Source organism: Desmodus rotundus, chromosome 3 (genome assembly GCF_022682495.2).
Source record: "Desmodus rotundus isolate HL8 chromosome 3, HLdesRot8A.1, whole genome shotgun sequence".
Lineage (NCBI taxonomy): Eukaryota > Metazoa > Chordata > Mammalia > Chiroptera > Phyllostomidae > Desmodus > Desmodus rotundus.
This window is the reverse complement of record NC_071389.1, coordinates 141,908,312-141,927,270: the sequence shown is the minus strand read 5'-3', so window position 1 is coordinate 141,927,270 and position 18,959 is coordinate 141,908,312. Positions and strand designations below refer to the sequence as shown.

General features: G+C 38.6%; 1 protein-coding gene across 1 annotated transcript in view; it reads left to right on the top strand.

Moving 5' to 3' along the window:
• Nucleotides 1-1,552: 1,552 nt before the first annotated feature.
• Nucleotides 1,553-18,959, top strand: part of LEMD3 (LEM domain containing 3) — a 60,459-nt gene continuing 43,052 nt past the window's right edge. The window contains exon 1 of the mRNA XM_045184668.3: nucleotides 1,553-3,137. Within this exon, the coding sequence (XP_045040603.2) occupies nucleotides 1,598-3,137 (1,540 nt within the window). The 5' untranslated portion in view covers nucleotides 1,553-1,597. The remainder of the gene's footprint in view (nucleotides 3,138-18,959) is intronic.

The window sequence follows — 18,959 nt, the reverse complement described above, 5'->3', positions numbered from 1 at the left end:
GTCATTATGACCAGAGTGGCTAAAATTTACTGTGTTGAACACCTCAGAAGTGATTAACAGTAATAGACTCGGAAGCATTGTAAAATTTAAAGTCTCCTGATAAAGAACAAGGTGATCTGCACATAAAAGGGTTTTTTTGTTTGTTTTTTGTTTTAAGGAAATGGCAAGCTTTTGCTAAGAGTAGTTGGGGGCTCAGGTTACTGAGTATTATTCTGCTGTTGGATTCAGGATATTGAAAAGCTAGAATCTAAGTTTTTACCTACCATTTTTCTGTACAGATGTGTATAACGCAATACGGTAAAATACTTCATTCAACCAAAAATTATTTCAGTGTGCCAGATGCTGCTGTGTAGCTGCTAGGGTTTAAATACTCAAGAAGTATTAGCTCTGCCAAAGTTTGAGGAAAAGGGAAGCAGCATTTACCAAATTGGGCAGATTTCACCTCTCTGGGATTCATTTCTTATTTTGTAAATGAGGGGGTTGGATATCTAGGTCTTAATTGCTTTTTTTTTTTTTTACTTTGTGTGAAGGATTCTTCTCATCTGCCACTATTCCCATGTCAAAATATTCATCTCATTTTCTTAGCCTTACAATCCATTAATTATTTCAACTGTTTATTGAACTTCTAGGCACACAGGGTTGGACTGACAATTATAAAAGCAAGGGTTCTCTGCTCATGGAGCTTATAGTTCAAATAATTGTCTTACAATATTTTATTGAAAGACAATAAAAAATAATTTAAACAGCATAAAAGTAATCATTAATAATAATTATATAAACAACTATAGATTGGAGAGGTGCTAAGAAATAAGTAGGATGGCGTTATGTCTATTTTTTTGTCATAGTATGAAGCAAATGATAGGCTCTCTCAATTACAAAAATGACGACCTATTGAAGTCATTAGATTTTTAAAAGGAGGGACACAAAATACCTTACGACCAAATAAGGAATAAATAGTCCTTACTCTTAAATAAAATTGCATTGTGACTGGTCTACTCAGTATTTTCTCCCTAGAATGGAGGCAGAGAGGCTTCTCAAAAAGAGCAGCGAGACGCACCTTTTTCTTCTGTTTTATAATTCAAGAGGAACGACAAAATGAAAAGACAATTTGGAGTCAAGCAGGAAATCACCAATTCATTCCGACCATTTCTTTTTCACTCTTGCTAGGCTTCCCTCGCCAGAAGAAATCTGGATGAAAAGAAAACTAATGCCAGGAACTTCAAGGGAGGTTTTATTTCAATTACTACTGCCTGGTGGCAGGAGCCTGGGAAGAGGAGGTCAAGGTGCGTGCTCTAAGAGGCAGCCCCCGGGAAAGGTACTAGAAAGGGCAGGGCAGAGAACAGCTGGAAGACGAGAGGAGAAGAAGGAAGGGGAGAGTATGCTGGCACCCCAAAGTGAGAACGTACAAAAACTCTGCGCCGCGGGAGTCCCGTGGTGCCCAGGTGGCCCTTTCCCGCTCAGGTGAGCTCCTCCCGCGCCTCCCATTGGCGGAAGACTCCGTGGCGCTGGGAGGGCGACGCAGCCCGGTCTAGTTCAGGGTCTAGGGCGTCGCGTCACTTCCGGTAGCGCGGAGCTTGTAAAACACCCTAGAGAGAAAATGGCGGCGGCGGCGGCAGGGGCAGCGGCTTCGGCGCCTCAGCAGCTCTCGGATGAGGAGCTTTTCTCTCAGCTCCGCCGTTACGGCCTGTCTCCTGGCCCGGTGACGGAGAGCACCCGCCCGGTCTACCTCAAAAAGCTGAAAAAGCTTCGAGAGGAAGAGCAGCAGCGGCAGCACCAGTCTGGGGGCCGCGGCAGCAAGACGCGGAACAGTAATAACAATAACACGGCGGTCGCCGCTGCGGGACCGGCTTCGGCGGCCGTCGGCATTGGGGTCCGGCCGCTCTCTGGAGATCTCTCCCACTTTCGGACTCCGGGGGGCCTGGGCCGAGTCTCGGCCTCCGGCCCGGATTGCCCCTTGGGAGGGCCCGGGGGCGCCTCGGCCGCCCCCACGGCCGGCAGCAAAGTGCTTCTGGGCTTCAGCTCGGACGAGTCGGACGTGGAGGCCAGTCCGCGGGACCAGGCCGGCGGCGGCGGCGGGAGCGCCAGGAAGGACCGGGCTTCCCTCCAGTACCGCGGGCTCAAACCGCCGTCGGCGCCCCTGGCCGCCGGCGAAGTGACTAACAGCACCTTGGCCGAGCGAAGGAAGCCCCACTCCTGGTGGGGAGCCAGGAGGCCGGCGGCCCCCGAGCTGCAGACCCCGTCGGGGAGAGATGGAGCTGCGGAGGACGAGGAGCAGGAGGGCGAAGAGCGGGAGGACCGGGACCCGGAGGCGGAGGAGCCCCTGTGGGCCAGCCGGACTGTGAATGGCAGCCGGCTTCTGTCCTACAGCTGCAGGGAAAACTACTCGGACTCGGAGGAAGAGGGGGACGTCGACGTGGCCTCAGGCAGACAGGTAGCGAAGGACGACTCCCTTTCCCGGCATCGGCCCAGACGGAGCCACAGTAAGCCTCTCCCTCCGCCGTCTTCTAAAGCGGCTGGCGGCCGGCTGGAGCCCTCGGCCCCGGGAGCGGGAGGGATCGCGATGAATGACAGGGCGGCGGCCGCGGGGAGTCTAGACAGGAGTCGAAACCTCGAGGAGCCCGCTGTGGCGGCGGCGGAGCTGGGAGGAGGGTGTGATCAGCTGGACTCCAGCCCCATTCCTAGATACCGTGTTAGCGCGAAGAAACTGGCCTCCCTTCTGCCCCCGCCGCTGACTGACGTGGACGCGACCTTGGATTCGTCCACGGGCTCCCTTCTCAAAACCAATAACCACATCGGCGGTGGGGCCTTCAGCGTGGACTCCCCCAGGATTTTTTCCAACAGCCTCCCGCCCAGTGCGGCGGTGGCCGGCTCTGGTTCACTCAGGATCAATCACTCCAATCACACGGGCTCCAATCACACCTACCTGAAAAACACATACAGCAAGCCGAAGCTTTCCGAACCCGAGGAAGAACTTCTCCAGCAATTTAAACGCGAGGAGGTGTCCCCAACCTCAGGTTTCAGTGCCCACTACTTGTCGATGTTTCTCTTAACTGCTGCCTGCTTATTTTTCCTGATACTGGGACTGACTTACCTAGGAATGAGAGGGACAGGAGTAGCCGAGGATGGAGCACTGAGCAGTAAGTATTAACCCCCCTGGCTTAGGTAACAAAGGGGATGTTAGTGATTTGCTCTGACTGCAGTGGGCATTTCACAGGAGGTGACTTGTGTCTGCAATGGTCTCTTCTGTTTAATAGTGAATGCAAAAGATAGAGTGCAGTTGTGTCATCTTTCCTAAAGAAAGAACATTATTGCCATTATCGGAATGATAATCTCAGGGCCGATTAAAAGATTTTTGTGAATGACATGTTGGGAAATCCAAAACAAATTTTAAAAAAAGAACAAATTATTTTACAAACCTGTTAGTAAAATGAATTTATATAAATTTCCTTTAGCCTTAAATAACTGTATGTATAGATGCCAGTTACTGAAGTTTTGAAATATTATGATTGTTAACGGGCATCATAAATGCGATCTTTTTTTTTTAACTTCAGTTGTGATTCTGAAAGGCAGTGTAGAATCTCTTGAAATTGCAGTTATTTTGTAATATTAAGTATATGTGTAGGTAGTTCTGTAATTTTTAAAAAGTGAATGAATATAGAAAGTAGGAAGGCACACTTCTAAGTTAATTTCCCAGCCCAAAGCATCGCTCTTCTCACCACTGAGAAAAATAGTGGTATCTGGATTGGTTTCGAGTCTGTGCCATTTACTTGTTAAATGACTCTAGGGAAGTCTGTGCGTTCATTCACTAAGCTAGCATCATCTCTGTGCTGAGCAGTCAGGATACAGTAATGAAAAGTCAAAGTATTCCTGTCCTTCAACACAAGAAGATGACTACAGGTCATTTTGTGTTTATGAAGGAAGTAAGGATGGAGTAATTGGTGTGTGCTACTTTAGAGCTGGTAAGAGTAGGTACTGTTTGAGGTGAGACCTGAAGCAGAAGGAGACAGCATTCATTGTAGGGATATAGGAAAACGTTCTGGGTGGAGATTTTAAGAGGAAAGGCCTTGAGTTGAGCCAGAGCTTTCCTGTAGGTTAGAGTGGTTGGAGCACTTTGAACCAGGGGGAGTGAGCAAGAGTTTGCGCTTCCCATTTTTAATCTATAAAACGATGCTAATATTGATTAGAATGATGCCTTGAAGATTAAAAGAAAGTAAATTTAGTGCATGACAGACTGCTGAGTTACATAATTTCTCAACGTTGGTTCTCTTTCCTCACTCCCCCTGAAACTTCCTACCTTTTTCAACCCAGCATGAATTCACAGTATCATGATTTGTATTTCTAAAATTGGCTTAGTATTATTAGATTTATTGCAAAGTAGTGAATGATGCACCTAGACTTAGATAAAGAGTAGGAGTGGAAATACTGTAAGCTTGGATTTGGATACAGCCAATTCTAACATAATCAAATGATAGATTTATTATTCAATATTACTATATTGCTTAAATAGAGGGTTTAGAAGAGGACTGAAATATAGCACTCACTTTAATTGGTACCCTGGGAGCAAGTATGATTTATTCTGTCCTGCCCCAGATACTTGGGAGAAAAAAGAATTAAGGTCACCCTAGGAATTAAAACAGTAAAGTTCACGTAAGTTAAATGACATTACCTATCAGCAGTACTTATCTGCATCTGTTTTTTCGTCTAACAACTGTAAGACCTGGACCTTTTCTAAGAGCTAAGTGCTCTTTACCCATACTAACTCATTGAATCTTCCCAACAACTCGAAGAAGTGGGTGGTGTTTATCCTCATTTTGTAGAAGAGAACAGTGAGATGCAAGGAAGTTAAGAAATGTACCCACAGTTGAACAGCTAGTGAGTAATATTTTGTTTCAATTTTTTTTCAACTATAAAGCCTATAAACTTAACACTACTTTAGATATCGTTTGTAGAGAGCTTTCTAAATAAGAGGATATTTTAATTTTGTTAGGATTAATAAAACAATTGAATATTTGGTAGGATTCCAAACAGAATTGCTGATGAGCACAATTCTCAGTTAAGATGACTGTCACATCTTTCTCCTTATTGTGAAGAAAAACGACTAATATTTTCTTAGGTATCAAAAATTTCAAATGGATAGAAAGGGATAAGACTGGTTAGGGTTTTGGTACCCTCTTTACCTTCACTAGTGTGGAAGGAAGGAAATTACAAGATGTTTTGCATTTTAATACATAGTGAATGTAAGGTAGCCTGAGGGATGGAAAGAACAGTGGCTAAGAGGTGGAAGATATGGGTATAAGGACTTGTCAAAATGACCATAGTCAAGTTCCTTAAACTTTGAGCTTCATTCTTATGGATTAAACAGGAGTAGTGGTAATTTCTGTTGTCTATGGAGTTGTGAATATCACATGAGATAATTGGTTAAACATAAATTGGTATTAGCTCAACTCAAAAGTTTAGGTAAAACTTGTATACCTGGTAAACTTACAGTATATACAGGGTTTGGCAGAAGTAAGGCCTGCCTGAGTGTGATTGCTAGGGTAGTAATATGGGTGTAATAATTTATAGTTTTACTTTGAACATTTCACCTAAAATGTCATGTGGTATGTTTGAGTGTGATAGTTATGTTACAGAATTACATGCTTGTGATTTTGTAATAAAAAGGGGGCGTTATTTGTGCCTGACTGTATGTAAAGAGAAATAGTTAAGTCATTTCTGTAAGTGACATTTAGTTATTTCTTATCTATACAACACTTAATTTTTATTAAATTCTATTAAATACACATTGTAGACATTGATACAGAAATTTGAATCAAAGTGTAATGAATCCTTAAATGTATCATGTCCTTGATTTACTCTACACCCTGGTTGAAAGCTGTGCCTGCTAGTTTAGTTAGTCTGCACACCTAACGGTGAATAATTTTCCCTCCCTATATTTATGTATCCTGATCCTTTGTCATATTATAATGGTTAACTGATGCTTAACCATAGGGTTCAAATAGTGTGCTTAAGGGAATAGTTTTACTTTGAGTAATTATTCAGAAGATTGTAGGTTATATGTGAGAGTAAGCTTTAGTAAGTTTTTATTAGTTATTTAAATGATGTATAACATGTAATAAATTAGCCTTTTAAGTAGTTCTTAATCATTTGGTCTTTGAAAAGTTTTCATCAATGCCTCGTTTTATTAATTAAATTACTATGAGTTTCTACTTCCTCATTTGTAAAACTATAGGGTTGGATTAGATAATCTCTAAGCTCTTTTCAGTTCTAAGTTTTAAGATTCTAACTTTGAACTGCCCTACCAAAATAACTCAAAGATCAGTCTACAGTCAGATCATGATAGTCCATCAAAAGAAAATAGGCAGAATTGACTATCTTAGGCTCATATGATCATTATTTAGATACTGGTTTTTTATTACAAAAGACAAGATTTTTGTAGGAAATGTGGATAGAGAAGCAAAAAATGAATGGGTATTATATACCTCTCTTAGTCTCATAATCACCTCAATAGAAGTTCAAATAATAATCTTTTCAGAACTTTCTTAATGTTTTCCAGGTAATGCACACATTTATATATATACATGTGTATGCATTTTCATTCAACAGCAGAGTGCCTACTATGTGCCAAGCAGTATTTTAAGCAGCAGAGATATGTGTTGAACAAGACAGATGAAATCTCTCTTCTCATGGAGCTTACTTTCTGATGGGGAAGATGGGCAAATAAACAAAAATTTCAGATAGTGATAGTTGCTAAGACAAAGTAGTGATAGTAACTTTGGAGGCTGGGCTAAAGGGAAATGCGATATTACAAACAGTTGGAGCAGACCTCTCTAAAGAGAATTGAGATCTGAATGACTCAAAGGAACTAGCCAGTCACAGGGAGAAGAGAATTTTAGGCAGAAGTAACAGCAAGTGTAAAGACCCTGATGCAAAAACAAATTTACCATGTTGAAGCATCAAAATAGAATGGCCAGTATGGCTGGGGTATGGCTTATGATGAAGTCAGAAGTAGGCATGGGCCAAGTCGTAAATGACCTAAAGGCCTTAAAGGCCATAGAAAGGAGTCTGAATTTTATTTTAAGGGACATTATATTATACATATTCTGAAACTTATTTTTTCACTTAATGGTATATCATGGGTAACTTTCTATGTATTAAGTTTAAGTACAAAAGCAAAATAAAAAATCTCATTCTCTACTAGTTCCTCTCTAAACCTATAAAAATGCTAAAATCTCTACCATCCTGAAAATGTTCTTCAACCCTCTGTTCTCCTCCAGCCAAGATTAATATCCCTTTCCTCCTCTACCATTCACTCAACCTCTCTCTAGTTCAGCTTTCTTTACTATCCATTCCTCTCTGCCTCGAGTCATCAACTACTCAGTTGCCTAATCCAAGAAAGACTTGAAGTTCTTATCTTCATCTCTTTGATACCTTTAATGTACTGAGAACTCCTTTCTTCACAGAACTCCAAACTTTTATATTGCCACTCTGTCCTTCCTCATTTTCGTTTACTTCAGTCTGCCTTTGTTTTAAATATGGTAGTCTCTGGATTACTTATTTTTGGCTCTGTTTTGTACAGTTTCCCTCGGTAGTTTTATCTATTCTCCTAACTTACACTTTCCAATTTTGTATTTTTATATTAGGTTTTTCTCTCCTGAGTTCTAGACTTAACCTATTTGTTTATTATACAACTTTTGGATATACTGGAAGTACCAAAACCATCTGTACTCATCAGCTTTATATACTTTCACCTCATTTTTCCCCTTGTTACCTGTTTTAGTTTTCTTTAAGTATATTTTATTCATTATGCTATTATAGTTGTCCCATTTTTTTCTTCCCTTTCTCCAGCTCTGCCCTGCACCCCACTCCCACCACCATTCCCCCCTTAGTTCATGTCCATGGGTTGAACATGTAAGTTCTTTGGCTTCTCCATTTCCTATATTATTCTTAACCTCTCCCATCTATTTTGTGCCTACCAGTTATGCTTCTTATTCTCTGTTCCTTTTCCCCCATTCTCCCCCTCCCCGCTGATAACCCTCCAGGTGATCTCCATTTCTGTGATTCTGTTCTTGTTCTAGTTGTTTGCTTAGTTTGTTTTTGTTTTAGATTTGGTTAATAACCGTGAGCTGATTGTCATTTTACTGTTCATAGTTTTGATGTTCCTTTTCTTAGAGAAGTCCCTGTAACATTTCATATAACAAGGACTTGGTAATGATGAACTCCCTTAACTTAACTTTACCTGGGAAGCACTTTATCAGCCCTTCCATTCTAATTGAGAGCTTTGCTGAATAGAGTAAGCTTGGATGTAGGTTCTTGCCTTTCATGACTTGGAATACTTCATTCCAGCCCTTTCTTGCCTGCAAGGTTTCTTTTGAGAAATCAGCTGACAGTCTTATGGGAACTCCTTTATAGGTAACATCTCCTTTTCTCTTGCTGCTTTTAAGATTCTTTCCTTATCTTTAATCTTGGGTAATGTACTTATGATGTGTGTTCCTCCTTGGTGTGTTCTTCCTTGGGTCCAGTTTCTTTGGGATTTTCTGAGCTTCCTGGTTTCCTGAAAGTATTTCCTTTGCCAAATTGGGAAAGTTCTTCATTATTTTTTCAAATAAGTTTTCAATTTCTTGCTGCTGTTCTTCTCCTTCTGGCACCCCTATGTTTTGGATGTTGGAACGTTTAAAGTTGTCCCGGAGGTTTGTAAGCCCCTCCTCATTTTTCAAATTCTTGTTTCTTCATTCTGTTCTGGTCAAATACTTATTTCTTCCTTTTGTTCCAAATCCTTGCTTTGAGTTCCGGTTTCCTTCCCTTCACTGTTGGTTCCTTGTATATTTCTCTTTATTTTACTTTGCACAGCCTTCACTTTTTCCTCTGTTTTGCAACCATACTTAATTATTTCTGTAAGCTTCCTGATTACCAGTATTTTGAACTCTGCATCTGATAGGTTGGTTCTCTCCTCATCGCTTAGTTCTTTTTCTGGAGTTTTGATATGTTCTTTCATTTGGGCCATATTTCTTTGTCTTGGTGCATCTGTTATGTTGTAAGGGGTGGAGCCTTAGGTATTCATCAGGGTGGGTAACCCCTTTGATGGGTTGTGGCTCTGTATGTGGGGGAGGGATTAGATAGAACAATTCTGCTTGCTTGGCCCTTGCCCTGCTACCCAGAAACAACTTGGGCCCTGCCGGTGCTGATTCCTGGGTGGGTGGGTTTGTGTACGTTTTAGAACCCTGTATGTCTCTACAACAGACTCTCCTGTGAGGCTGGGAGTTTCTCCCGCCACTGCAACCCCCACAGGCTCTTAAAGCCAGAAGTTTTGAGGCTTTAGTTTCCCATGTTGGAACCCATGGATTGCGTGGTCTGTCTTGCTCCCTAGTTGTTCCTTTTGGCTTATCCACACATGAATGTGTGAGCTCCTGGTCCACCAGCCTTTGCCTTGCCTAGCTGGTCTGATGCCTCTCCACCCCTCATACCAGTCTGGATGGATGTTTCTTTAACTCCTTGGTTGTCAGACTTCCATACAATTCGATTTTCTGGCAGTTCTGGTTGTTTTTTGTTTTTAAATTTGTTGTCCTTTTGGTTGTACAAGGAAGCAAAGTGTATCTGCCTATGTTTCCATCTTGGCTAGAAGTCCTGTTACCCGTTTTAGTTAGAAACCTTGGTTTGCCTGGATTTCTTCCTTTACTTCATCTTCCTACCAAACCTCAAACCTCAATCTAATTGGTTACTGAGCCCTGTGGTTCCATATCCTATATGTCTTTTGAATCTGTCTCTCACTCACCACTGCTCTAGGTTAGTCTCTAGCCTAGGGGTATCAGACTCATTTTCACCGGGATCCACATCATCCTCGTGGTTGCCTTCAGAGGGCCCAGTGTAATTTTAGGACTATATAAATATAACTATTTCTTAACTAGGGGCAAGGAACTCGGTGCTCCCACCAGGTAGAAACAAGGTACTGGGCTGGATAAAACAAGGTGGAGGGCTGGATTCGGCCTGCGGGCCTTGTGCTTGCCACCTGTGCTCTAGCCTGAACTATTTCAGTAGCCTTCTAACAGGTGTTCTTGCTTCTAGGCTGTAGCTCTCAGTCCATTTTTCTGTGCCAGAACAACATTTCTAAAACATAACTGTAATAATTCACTCTCTTGCTTAAAATTACTCAGTTGCTTTCCGTAATCAGATAAAATCTAAAATCCTCGGCTAAACAATTCACAATCTGACTATACCTGCTTTTTCTACCTTCATTTCCTACCAGTCCCTCTTATCACACTTTACTTTCTGGAACATTGGAACTTTTTGAAAAACTACTTGGTGTTCACTGAATATATCAAGAAACTTTGTACCTTTATGCCTTTGCATGTTATTCCCTTCTTTGGGATTGTTTCTTCCTCTCTATTAACTGCTATTTATTTGTTTTTTCTAAAAAAAAAATGTGTCACCTGTACATATCTTCTCTCCCTTCCTTACCCTAGAGTTTACCTATCATTCTTTGCTTAAATAAGATCTTATACATCATTCCATAGCATTTATTGCAGTGCATTACAATTGTGTGTGTCCTCTGTGTCCTTGAAGTAATATCTCTATAGGAGGAATTGCGTACACTGGTAAAGGGCACAGGCTTTTCACTGATTTCTGAATTTGATTTTTATTTCTCTCTCTTAACCTGCTCTGTGACTTTACTGGATACTCACTTGCCTCATATTAAAAATGAAGATCATAATACCAGCCTCCAGGTGCCTTTGAGCATTATGTGAGATAATGTATGTAACACTTTAGTGTTGTTGCCTGGCATATAGAAATCACTTAGTAGATGGAAGTCACATATATTCTTGGCACAAATTTATTACTCAGTAAATATTTATTGAACAAATGATCACCTCTCAGGTACCCAATATACATGCACTGATTAACTCATTATCTAACTCAGTAATTGGTTAACTGCTGAGTACCTAAGTTAATACTCTGTAGTGGGACAGATACAAAAGAAATCTCATTCCTACAGAATCCTCCACTTCACTAATAGTTGCAGGAATTGGTTAAGAAACATAACAAGATACTATGTGATAAGTGCCAAACTTTTATAAATGGGGAATGTTTGCTGTGAGTTGGATCAATATCAAATGATCAAAAGCCCTGATTCCAAAATTGGACATTGGTTGAGCAATGACAATCCATGGAGATTTTAAAGTAGAGGACTAGTATGGTCAAGTTGTTTTTTTTTTTTTTTTTTTTTAAAGAAGGATAAACTGGTGGTGGTATAGGTAATGGAGTGACAGAATTGGAGAGAAGGAATGGGGTGATAGGCACTAGAAGCAGACATGGAGTGATGAAAACCTAAAGGAGGTTTATAATTACAGGGATGGAGTAGGGTCTGTGATTGAGAGAATCCATTCGAAGACAGAAATACTTGGTGACTGTTTGGATAGAGAGAATAAAGGAGGAGTCAGGGATTATTCTGTGGTCATGAGACTGGATGATTGATAGACTAGGGATACCATCCACAAGAATTAGAGATGTGGAAAAGGGATTTTGTTTGGGGAAAGGTAGTACAGAGAAAATGGATTTATTTGGGGTTTATGTTTTTAATTGTTCAAGTAGAAATGTCCGGTAGGCTCTTGTAGTTACATAATTGGATCAGAGAGAGTCTGGTGCTCAGTGTGAGTACTAGCGCTGTTTACTAAAAGAATAGATTCCTTGACATTACAAAGGTATGCAATACCTTTGTATGGGGTGCCATAGGAATTTTAAAAGTATATTTTAACTTTTTTAAGTAATTAGACTAACAAAAGGGCCCAACATTTGGTATCTGTAATTGTGGGGTGGCTCTGCCTGCAGAGCTCGGTCTCCCACCCGCCACAGATGAGAATAAGTCTACCAAGACATTATCTGCTTGGGGAGAAAAGGTGGCCGATCTCTCAAAGGAGAAGGGCCAAGAGCCTCTTCCTCAATGGGCTTTTATTGGGTTCAGTTTGCACAGGAATACAGGTAAAGCTCATCAGTCATTGTCAGGCAGTAATGATCAAACAATAAATAACACTCAGAGAACTATGAGGGATTATTCTGAGTCAGGGTCAGATAGCTAAAGAGCCATAAAACTTTGGGGAAACAAACTCATTCTGTGCTTGGACCCTTATCATTTAAATTGAGGGTATTAGCAAAGCAGGTTTCACAGGATTTTATGCATTCTTTCTTAGGCCTGATCACCCCCAGGGAACCTGCCCTTTCCAGCACAGGCCCCCACCCACCTCTGGCATTGTTTCAGGCTTAGTCAGGCAGGGGAAGTAAGGCAGCCAAAAGATTAGGAGTCTTCTCCTAGACAGAAGGAGGACTCAGGTTATGTCAAAGCTGTGAGGGGCAAGGGTCCATCACCCCCTTTTTCTGTAGCCCCCCCAAGTCCTTCCCTGAGGGCCCTTTCGTGACGATGCCTGTGTTAGGTCATCCCTTCCTTGAGGAATCTTTCCCGTCATTGGTTAACTGGTCATCTGCCAGGGGCCAAGCAGGGTGAGATGTGAAAGGGGGCAGAGGTAGCGCCCTTGCCAGGGAGATAAGCTTTGTCTTCTTAGTAGCTTATGGTCTCAAGGTCTCTCACTCAGCCTTAGCCACAGGGGGTGGGGGGATGGGGGTTGTGGTTAACATCTTCTGGAACCAGACAGGGCAGTTCCCAACATATAATGAAATAGACATGAAAATGTTGAAAAACAGTTTATGCTGTCCTTCTTGAAGAGTAAAAGCTGAATGTTACATTTGAAGTTCCTCAAAGTTGACTACTGTGTAAGGAAAAATTCCTGGGAACACCACGGTTTGAATATCCCAGTTTGATGATTTAAGAAGTTAAAATCTACTCTGGAAATTTTCATTTGAGAATTATCTCTAGAATAATTTAAAAATCATCAAGACAAAAACTCATGGATTCCCCATGAAAATATCCATGGAGCCTCTTTTGAGGAAACAGCTTTTAGGATTTAGAGGCAATATTGACCCTTCTACTTGCTAGCATTTTAATTAAAGGCAAGTTGCTGAACCACTGTGAACCTCAATATCCTCATCTGCAGAACAGAGTTAAGTGAGAATTAATTTATGTAAAGTACTTGGCTCTGCACATGACACATAATAATAATAATAGCACCCTGTGTGAGATACTAAACAATACAACTAAAATTGTTACTTCATCTTCATGAGACCAGTATGTATTCCATTTTGTAGATATAGAAACTGAGATACAGAGAAGTTAAGTAACTTGCCCACGGTCATTTGGCTAGTAAGTGTAGAGACAGTATTTGGACTCAGTTGCCTTTAACCACTCTGCTAGATTGTCTTCTAATATGTGTAAGTATATAAGGACTTTGTATGTTCTCTATTGTTGTTATCAAGAAAATTATGAAAGATACGGATGGGTGAAGCAGATGAATGTGTGATATCCTAGATGTACCAGAAATAATCTATGAAGCCTAGCAACTTTAGGACAAGAAAGTACAAATTTATACTCTCAACAATTAGGAGTTCATATGGAACTGTTTTTCCTTAAGGTTTTAGATTGTGTTGATATATGAGGGGGGCAATCTAATATAATACAAACTATGTAATAGGTAAAACTATAAAACGTATGATACTATTTCTAATTTTTAAGAGATTTGAACAGTCTCAAATCTGGTGGGGAAAGTAGTCTTCTGGTTTGCATCACCACTTTAAAACTTGTGTTTTTCATTGTTAATTCTCAAAATGGTAAGGACCTTTAAGTATAGTACATTGTTCTCCCTTTTTTGCTCCTTTTAAATAAACTTTATATGTATTTTCCCTATACATATATTTGTTTCAATGGGAATGAAGCATTCTACAATTTCAGGGATCAGGGATACTTAAAAAAATTAGTTATTTTCATAGCTCCTCAGTAGAGTTGTGCTGTTTTAAAACTATCTTCTTGCTCATTAATTATTCTATATTAACTTTACCTATCTGAAAAATATTTTTATATAAATAAAAGAACCTCAGTGCAAAGAGATATTTAATCTGGTTTATAAGTAGTGTAAAAATAAAGTGTAACTTAAACTACCAGAACTCTCCAAGATATATGATAAACTGTAGTACTAACTTATTTATAAAAATTATATTGCTAATGGTATATCTTTATTCTAATACTGTATTGTTTTATTGTACACTAAAAATTGGTACCATTTAATCTGGAAACCTAGCCCAATTGTGGAAATTCTTATAACAATAATTGCCTCATAACTTTAGATTTTGACTTTTATACTCAGTTTATTTTTAACATTTTAAAGTGAGCCAGCAGCAGTACATTTGAGTAATCTCTGAATTATGTTGTTTTAATAACGCATGCTTTAACCTGAATCACACAAGTGATTGGTTAAAAAATATATATCTTTAACAACAGGTTTTACGTTCTAATAGTTATATATCTAACACTTCATAATTAAGTTTTACATGTTTGTTGTCATTCCTTTGTAAATATATTTCTAAGGAAATTAGCTTTTAAAAAAGATTATAAAAATTTGTGCTAATGGAGGTAATAATGTCTGAAAATAGGGTAACAGATCTATTGTGTGGAAGCCATCATGTATTACTTTTATACTGTCTTAATTTTTTTTTTCCTTAGAAGTTTAGAGTTTAAAACTGTATCGCTACTTTTGTTTGGGTAACAGATTTATTACTCTATGCCTATAGAGTTTTGCTTAAAATGTTTTTGGAAGATGACTTCTGAATTCATTCTTACAGCCATGTTGATATCAAATGGCAAGCTAACTTTTAGGAACAAGGCTTGCATGCAAAGCCACGCAAGAGTTGAGTCCAGCTGTTCTAAACTAATTGAGTGATAAATATGTACCAACAATTGCTCTTCTGCCCTGAATGTGACATGAATAGAAAAAAAAAATCCTTTAGTAGCAATGATCATTTTAACATATAACAGAACATTATTTTATTTTGCAGTTAGAGACTCCTTTTATATATATCAATATATATGTACAGAAGGAATTTGGTTATGGTGGCTAATTCCTGAAAGCATTTTATATGTATAAAGGAAGCTTTGCTCTGCAGGAATTTGCCTAGGTATAATTTTTTAAGTTTAGATAAAGAGAGGGTCATTGAAATTAATTAGGAGGGGGAAATTTTAGAATATCTGTCTTCTACTCCCTGGGCTATGGCTGGCTGGGCTGTTATTAATGACTTCTTAGGTTTATAAGGGTACCTCCCGTGGTATCACAAATGCTTCCTTGTTTGTTTAGTTCACTTGAAGAAATATTGAGGTTCTTCTATTTATTTATCTATACACTCACTTATAAATTATTTATTGGGCACTTGCTATGTGCCAAGTAACACTATGAGTATATACTTTCTAGAATGATACGAGTGACACTCTTCCCCCAGACACTGCCTCCCTTCCCTGTACATAGTGGTGGCATTCTATTCGTTTTAAAAAAATATTTATGCACTAACTAGTTTTCAGAATTGAGATTCGGTTACAGTGCAGTGTTATTTCATATTGGTATATTGTGACTTGGGAAACAACTTTAAAAATTAGATTTTGCAGATTCGAGGATGTCCTATGGTACACTTTACCAAATGTGTACCCTACACAAAAGAAATAGTTGCATTTCTTGCAGGTTTTTAGAAGTAATTATAAAGTAAAAAAGGAAGAAACATGTAGAGTAAGTTTGCCAAAAATTAAAATGTTATCAACAGGAAGTGTTTATGATTATGGTTCAAGAGGTTCTAGAAATATCCTTATGTTTATGACAAAAAGTTCTGTTTTGTTTTTTTAAACCGTCATTTTCGAATGTCCCTTCTTTCAGATTCTAAAGCTTTAAGTGATAAAAGCATTTGTTGAGAACTTCTGTGTGTGAGCAATTTATCCTAATTTTCATGAGGGAAAAAGTTTATATTCATGAGAAAACTGAAATATAAAGTGAAGAAGGTTACAAGTGTCTTGTCTGCAATCCCACAGCTACTAAGTTTTAGAGCCAGCACCTGAACCCACAGCATGACTTCAGAGTCCACAATCTTAATCACCAGGCAGCAGTAGATTTTCTTAGGCATCTTGTCTCACCTACTAACTTTATTGGTGTAGGTAAGTCACTTCATAATCTCTGGACCTTGGTTTTTGGCATCTGTCAAATGAGGGGATAGAAAAAATCAACTCATTTCCAGCCAGTGACTTTTGTAGGAACTAATGTGATGATAATGTTTATTATGGAAATGCTTTGGAGGAATTTCAAGTGATATATAACTGTATATTTTTCATATTGTAAGTTAGAATTTCCCAGCTACAGTAGTCTCATTTAAGGAACACATGTTCAGCACTATGGCATGTCCTGTCAGTAATGCTAATAAGTGATAGGAGAGTGGGTTAAATTTATAATCCTTATCAGTATTTTTACACCTTTCTCTCAAGCTGTCTGAGCAGATAAAGAGTCATCTTTTTATATTACCAGTTGGTGCCTTATCTTTAGGCACTGAAAAAGAATATTCTTATTTTTTCAGTTATATTTATATAATAGATTATGATGCACAATTTGAAAGTAGATTTTAGCCTCATTGTACACTTGAAGGTAGGTTTGCTGATACGGAAGTCAGAGATGGAATATGTTGCTTTAGTCCAAAATACAGTAGTGAATTTGAGACAGAAAAACATTTCTTAGGAATGTGGATGGGTCTTAGAGTAGCTTGTGTTAACAGTATCTGAAGAACAGGCAGTGCATGCAGGTGGTAGAGACAGATGGTCTTGTCACATGCTGTTCTTCATTCAGTTTGTAAGGTAACATGAGTACTATTATTGCTAAAGGGGGAAGATGAGGTGTGTCTCTGAATAGGCAATAAATTGAATGGGGGTAATCAAGAGATTGGGGGTATAAAATAATAAAATGGATTTGATAAATGGGATATTAAAAATCATACTTCCTAAAGTATAAGGAATTTAAAGTACAGTAGAATTTTAGTCTCCTAAACAATTTATATGAAGCACATACATGGAATTTTCATCTCATTTTACATTTGAAACTATCAAAGATGTGATTTGTTTAGACCAGAGCTAATAGAAATATAATATAAGCCACTTGTGATTTTAATTTTTCTAGGGGCCATATTAAAAAGTAAAAAAGAAACAGGTGAAATTAGTTTTATTAATGTATTTGATTTAATCCTGTATTTAATTGTATGTTGAAATATTATCATTTCAGCATACAATTGGTATAAAATTATTGTCTGAGGTTAATTTAAGGTCAAAATCCTTGTAGCAGAGCAAGGGTTTAATACTAAGTCTGATTCTAAAATCTTGTCATATTCTCTGTACGGTTCTAAAGCATGGTCACCTAGCATAGGTAGGTGAGTGAGATTTGGTTCTGCCATTGCTCACCTAGTTTTGACTCCCTGCAGTGACTTATGATTTAATGACTCCTTGTTAAGATTTAAAGGGCTTCTTAGCTTCAAGTAGAAGTGGTATTCCCTAAATTCTCTAATATTTCTTATTGGGAATATTCCTTTTTATTCTTTTCACCATATCCTATTGTAAACTGCTTTGTACAGCTTTTCAAACTAGAATTGTAGGAGGGAGAGATGGCCTTTTGGTTCTGGCACATGATTGTCCTGGGAGATAAGGGAAAAGTCAGCTCCTATTGAGAAAAATGAAAACAAAAAACTTTTGTGGACATAAAATAAAAATTTTAAGGGTTTCAGTACCTCGCTTTGAGAAAGATTTTGGGATACTTTTATCTACCACAGACTTCAAATTAAAAAATTATCTGGTTTTTTTTTTTTAGAACATGTTATTTTGTCGTGGATTTGTGAATGTTTGTGCACAAAGACGGACTATTTGCTTCCAAAAGGAAAATGAGCAGTCCTTAATTTCTGAGTGGGTTGTCTTCCAGAGCACATATAAAATAGCTGTATGAACTTAAAACATGTTTAACTCACTGTTTTTAACTTTAAGTTTCTAGGCTAGCCATAGAAGCCTGTTTCAGCATTAATATAGTATTGGTTTAAGTTTTGGATCCTAAGAGCAGTGGATCATGTTCTGTGGAAGTAGGATGAGGAGGAAGCAAGTTTATATTTGGCTCTTTATGTTTGTTTGTTATACTTTTTCATTTCTTAATTCCTCTCCTTATACTGGGCTAGGTTTTCTACTGTTCTATGGTCTTGGCTAAACAAACATCTAGGTGCTCAGTAATTCATTTTTTAAAAATTGAGATTAAATTGACATAAAATGTATTAATTTTAGCTGCTTAATGATTTGATATACATGTATATTGTGAAATGATTACCACAATAAATTTTAGTTAACATCTATCACTACACTTTATTACAGTTGTTTTTCTTGTACTGAGAACTTTTAAGACCTGTTCTCCTGGCAACTTTCAAATACACAGGATAGTACCTATTACTAACTATAGTCACCATACATTACATCTCCAGGAACTTACTTATCTTATAATTGGAAGTTTGTACCTTTTGACCACCTTCACCCATTTCATCCAACTCCCTACCCCACCTCTGACAAACAACAATCTATTCTCTGTATCTATGAGTTTGTTTTTGTTTTGTTTTTTTAGATTCTACATGTAAGTGAGGTCACTTTTTTTTCTCTGACTTAACTTCACTTAGCATAATGCCCTATAGATAGTAGGTCCGTTTATTGGGTGCTTGGCAAGTGTAAACATTTTGTACTCTTAAGCATTTTTTACGTCATTTTACAATTGAGGGATTTTAATGGAGGATTAGATTAGTCACTTTGTCTGAGGTTACAGATCAGAGAGGGGAGTTATGGAGTTGTGTTGTTGATTGAATATGACTTGAAAGCCCATCCTCCAATGATTGCTCTATATTACATTCCACTTTCATATACCTTCCCCTTTACCAAATCCCAACTCCATTTATTACTTCAGCTACTTTTAGTTAAATGTTAGGGAAAGCCACTTGAATTAGTTGTAGAATCCTGATAATACAATTATAATTTTATGGTAAAATTT